The 6,000-nt window shown below is 40.5% G+C and overlaps 1 protein-coding gene across 1 annotated transcript in view; it reads right to left on the bottom strand.

Annotated features, from left to right (window-relative positions):
- ephb6 (eph receptor B6) overlaps nucleotides 1–6,000 on the bottom strand; it is a gene marked incomplete at both ends in the record, with an annotated part of 54,915 nt that overhangs the window by 26,096 nt on the left and 22,819 nt on the right. Inside the window, 2 exons of the mRNA XM_083900290.1 lie at nucleotides 144–313; nucleotides 3,797–4,069. Of these exons, the coding sequence (XP_083756416.1) occupies nucleotides 144–313; nucleotides 3,797–4,069 (443 nt within the window). The remainder of the gene's footprint in view (nucleotides 1–143; nucleotides 314–3,796; nucleotides 4,070–6,000) is intronic.

The raw sequence follows: 6,000 nt of genomic DNA on the forward strand, positions 1-6,000 counted from the left end.
CTTGACTATATTTTCTATCCATTTTGCAACTCTTTTGATGAATAAAAGTGTGACTTTAACGGAAAACAGAAAACACTTGTATAGGTGACCCCAAACTTTTGAACGCTAGTGTACCTTCAAGTGCAGTATATGGCGACACTTACCCGTTGCGGACGAGCGGGGCAAAGCTGAGTGTCTTAATGTTGATGCGGCTGTATCTGTTCGGTTGGTACTGGTGAGGTGAACTGGGCTCCACTTTTGAGAAACTTTTGTCGGCTGCGATGGTGTCGATTTTCACCCAGCCCTCCCTGGTTTCCTTCTCTTTGCCGGACGGCTGCAGCGAAGAGCGCAGGGCCGCCAAGTAAACAGAGAGGAAGAGGAAGGAAAAGATAATGAGTGGTCAAGAGAGAACACAATTACGTGGCGGAGGATGTGCGGTGGGACGTGGAAGAGAGTCGTAAACCGAGAAGTAAATTACAGACACTAAAATAAGTCGACGGAGGAACATGGATTGTGTTTAAGCAAGAAGGACAAAGTCAAGTTTTACAGGCCTGCTTTAGTGATGAGTGTAAATGTTGACTTGGATGTGCAGATTGAGCGTCACCTGTAGGGAGCCTGTTCAAATCCCCAGCTAAGATTTTGTGCATAGCTCTGCGACTCTCCTGCAATTCCTCATCAGGCTTTGATTTGCATACGTAACAAACATCTGACTTCCCCAGGGACAAATGCATTCAACTGTGCAAATAACAGATGCATCTCTCCCACTGTGCGACTGCAACACAGCGTACGTAGCTCCGGCAGCAAATCAGATCCAGCAGTTTAAAGGGGAAATAAGTAGTTTATAGTGCCATCTAGAGGAGAGGCTGAAATTTACAACAAAGACCTGCTGCTCTGCTCACCCCCTCCCTTCCCTGAGCGCTACGGTATCCTCAGCTGGTCAAATGTCGTCCTCGTCGTCTTTCTCCGTGTCAGCAGATGAGGTTCGTGAGGCGAGGGAGAGGGCGGAGCTACCACGGCCGTAGCAGACGAAGCGGAGAGAGAGGAGGCGGGACTTCAGCTACAAGTAAAGAGACGCTTGATTTGTTCTCTCGCGTTTGTCCTTACAGGCTCCGGTAGAAACATGGCGTCTCTCTGCTAACAGTGGCTATGCAACCACGGTCCGCGACCATGTTATTTTACATGACTTTTTGAAACACTACGAAAATTAAACAAAAACTATTATACAGCGACTAGACAATGCAGGAGCACATAATATGTATAAAAAAGTGGATTTTGGGTTATATAAACCCATAAATACTACACATGTACCTTTAACACATACATACGTAAAGTGTCAGAAAATACGGTTACACTTCACTTCACTGCCGCATGAGAATTTCCTGCAGTGAGTGTAAAATGGTCGCGTTTGTTTATTTTATTGTCATAAAGATGTAATTAGTGGGAGGGAAGTGTCATTTCTCGAGGCCGCGGCACATTTTTGCATTTTTTTGTAAATGCGAAGCATGTGCTTTTCCACCACTGTGGACTGAAGACCTCATCACTCTCTGCAGCTTTTCTTGGCAAGCGCAGTCAAAACCAAGGTGATTATACAATTACTCCAAGTCATGGGATGATGAGATGTTTTTGCTGTATTGGTGTAACATTAGCACAACAACAATTAAAATGGCATTTTTACGATGGTTAACGGTTCAGTGTGAAGGTCGTTTGCTTCAAGCAGTGACTGAACACAGCCGGGGAGTTTAGACCACATGAACCCCTAATTACAGATTAGCTGCTGAACATTTTTCATTTCAAACATATCTGTTTATTTGGCATATCTATGAGGACGCAGCGACGTCTTTATACACCGTGATAATCGACTACAAAACACACAATCACTCATAGGGCGATGGCTGATTACAGAATGATTGACTAAACATAAAACCTTACCATTAAAATGTAATAATAAAGTCACCGATGTGTGATCCAACTTTACAGAGACGATGCAAAAATGTTGGAGCGCAAACATATAATTGTAAATGTACAAAACATGTATATTATAGATACTTTATACTGTGTAAATTCAGATAATTAAATCAGTTTATTGATCATATTGACCTCATTGATGCTTATGCTATTTAGTCTGATGTTAGTAACATTTTATACTGTGTTGTTTTTGTGAAGTCTAATATGAAATGTGTTGGTTAGACGGCAGATATTAGCACTGGAAAAGAAAATGTTTTCACCATGGACACAGGTGTTAGTGATGACTCTGTTCAGTCACGACAGTGTGACAGTGACGGAACTGAGGAGGCTGAGGTCAATTATATAAACATGTGCTTTATCTACTGTGTTTAGATTTCGTGGCTAATTAAAAAAAAAACCTGACACGAGTTACTTTTGACTATTAGTTACACAGATTTCAGTAACACTGGCTATAACAGTCATTCACATTAAATGTGAATATGTATGTAAAAACTAGAGTGAGAGCTGCCACGTGTTTGAGTTCAGAGATATATCATTACATTAAACTCTTATGGCAGGTTGACCACATTATTCACCAATGATACTTTAGATTTTAGCAGCTTTAAAGGTGCATTATGTAATAAATCTAAAACAACTGGTCATAAAATCGTTATGTCACAGAGACTCAGGAATAATGTTCATATAACAAACTGAACTCACCAACAACAACAGTACAGACAAAATATTTGCATTAAAAAAATATATTTTGCAGACTGCAAATCATGTTTATGTTTTGAAATCATGTTTCAGTGTCAGTAGAGTCTCTGCTGCCGAGCAACCACGGGTTGCCAGTTAAGTCAAAAAATTAAACCTAAAAGACCTCGGTATTTTGAATTTGAATGCAGTAACTGTTTTTGGCCACATTCTTACATATGGTGCCTTTAACACTAGAACTACCAAGGGCAGTCATTTTTGAGGCTTTGTTGAAATTAAACATGAGACCATGGGTCCCTGACTTTTCCTAAATATGTGTATTTATTGTTTTAACATGTTAAATTATTAAAACAATAACGAGCAAAAGCACGTCTACCTTTAACTACCATAGCCGCCAATTTGTGTTATAAATCATGTAACATGTCTATTTTTGGATACTGAGCTCACCCCTTGAAGATGTCACCATAACTATTGCTAGCTTGGTTGTAAAACCAGCATAAATAAAACAACTAATTCACGACTTCAAGAAGAAAAATGAATGTCCAAGAGGCATTAGCTCTATTAGCTCAGAGCATGAATGAGCCTGAGTCTGATGGAGATGCAGCTTCAGGGATAGAACGGTCCGTCGGATCATCTGACGTCTTTTTTCTTGTTTCCTCATATTTCTTCACCTTTATTCACATTACACATCTATTTATTTTCAGTTTGTACTTTGATTCTTGAAATTATATGCAAAATAAGTAGTCAAAATGATTGCCCTTGGTAGTTCCAGTAGGTACATAATTCCCAGTAGTTAGAGTGTTAAAATTAAAAGTAATTTATATAACTACAGTAGATAAAGCTTATTTGTGCCAGACATATATTCTTATTCTACACTGTGCACTATAATTGTGTTTTAATTTATTCTCTTTTGTTATAGTTTATGTTATATGTGTATTTATTCTGGTTGGATCTCTTGTCTGAAATCTGTTAGAGTCTTAAAATGTGAATATTTGACAGAGTGATTTCAATGATCTTCCTGCTGTGCTACTGAGTTTTTGTTGCCATAATTTCTCCTTCTAATTATAATCATTTCCAGCAGACTGTATTGGACACAAAGTGATGTACAGGCATTGTTAGACATGACGCCTCCGGTGTCGTCGTTGTCGTCGTGTCTCACCTCAGCGACCAGTGTCCTCTCCAGCTCTCTCTGGGAGTCGGCCTGTTTGAAGTAGAGGGTGAGCGTCTCCCGGCAGGTGGGCGACGGCGATCGCAGGCTGCCGCAGTCACGCACCGAGAAGCGCAACGTGACAAACACCCGCGGAGCCGAGTGCCGGACCAGGAAAGGCGTAGCCAACCAGTTGTCCTGCAGGCGGGGATTCTGGTTGACATTGCAGACCTCGAAGGTCCGTATGAGCTTCCCTCGGTCGTCCAGGACACTGACCTCATCCCACTGAGAGACACGAATAATAACATGGTTGTGTAAAGTTAACATTGCTGATAGATGAAGTGATGCTAGGTAGAATCAGCCTTTATTAACTGTGGTAAAAAAGAAAAAAAAATCACAAAATGTAGATTTAGGGTGAATTCCAATTCCTCGCTTAACCCTCAATCTCAAAAATGTGCGCTCCCTCTAGTGCAAGTGCTGTCCAGATCCTCAGAAAAATTAAGTTGAGGGGCAAGTTTAAGGGCTGTATCGTCACCCTTGGGAGCAAGTAGCTACCCAGAATGCATTGCGTGTTTCTGCCGAAAGCAGCAAAACGAGAACGCTACAAATTAAGTATTTTCTTTGTTAATGGAGATATAAAAATGATGAAAACCATTGTATTATCTTAGTTTAGGCCCATATTATGGATTACTGACGTCATTGTTGTGTAACATTTATTTTTATTTTACGATCTTTTGTCAATAGTCGGCCGGTGCGGACAAGCGATGGTTTGCTATGGTTTACTTTTCAATAAGTCGTGGTGTGTGGTAACTGTCAGCTGAATATTTGTATGAGTATCATCTTATAACTAACTGACAACCTAATAACTTGACTGACAAACGGATCGTAATAAATAATCCTGACGTAAATGTGTTCTTCTTCTTCTTCTTTTTTGGAGTTGACAGACTGGACGCAGCTTTCGCGTTATTCTGCCCCCTACAGTCTGAAGACGTATCTGCATTTAAGGGGTGTCCCATTTCTAAGTGACAAAATAACCCTCAACACTTGGTTTTGAGGGCCAGTTAAGATTAAGGGTTGAGATAGGAATTGGCCCTTAGACTGGCTTGATTTAAACATTGAAACATTTCACCTCTCATCCAGTCAGTCACCTTCCGCTAACTACAGAAGCTTCACAGATACCATCTGAAAAGTTCTTATAAAATCATATAAAATAAAATGGTTTCTTACAAGGTAAATATTGCTGGTGTTTTCTAAGATCACACCCTGTTTGAAACCTTCCCTTTGGCTCTGATAAACCACTCGCTGCCTGCTGCTGAATCCACAAGGGGAAGCCTGTCCTACATTGCCAGTGATATAGGTCACCTCTATGTCCTCTGTACTCCATAGATTTTCCACCGTCTGATTACAGAAACAGTGATTATGAAACCAGGACATTAAATAAACCGTTTGAGCGTTTCAATTAATTTACGGCAACATTTCAAACTGTTGCTGATTCTGACTGTTTGCTGCCAGTGTCCGTTGGCAAGTCGGCAAGATTACTGATCCATGAAGGATCGCCAAAGTCACTGAGTTATGTCTCTTGTAAAAAAAAACCCCAAGTACCAACCATTTTAGCAAATGAACTGGTGTTTGTGCCATTAAACAAAGCAGTTAGGGTTCATTCTCTGGGGATCATGAATAAGAGTGTGAAATATCATTGAAATGAATCCAAATTCTATTATGATTTCATTCTGGATCGTTCCGACCGTTTTCAAAATAAAATTTAAAAAAATGTCTGTGTGCAGGGACACATCAGAAGACATGATGAATTTGTCATTCAAGGCCTCCACAGTCACAGCCACAATTCAGTTTCCCTCCACTGTCGTAGATATCACAGACAATTATATAAATGCTTCCGTGTGCTCTCATAGAGTTGCACATGTGTTGATCCCTGGTGGAGAAAAGTACACAACACGGGCGACAAAAAATATGAATAAGAATCTGTCCGATGAGTCTAAATGTAAATTTGGCACCGGGGTTGGGTTTCAAAAATGATACAGTGCAGTGGCTCCGAGGAAGAAAGGGCTCTGCTTTAAACTCATGTAGCTCTGAGTGACAAGCAGGGCCTTTTCTGTTGTAACACAGAGGAATTATGTATTAGGCCTCATCATCATTATTCTCCCTGCAACAAAGAGAAGAGGACAAAAGGTCCTGACACCCTATCAGAGTGCGTTTGG

This window comes from Microchirus variegatus (assembly GCF_963457635.1).
Source record: "Microchirus variegatus genome assembly, chromosome: 1".
In the NCBI taxonomy this organism is placed as follows: domain Eukaryota; kingdom Metazoa; phylum Chordata; class Actinopteri; order Pleuronectiformes; family Soleidae; genus Microchirus; species Microchirus variegatus.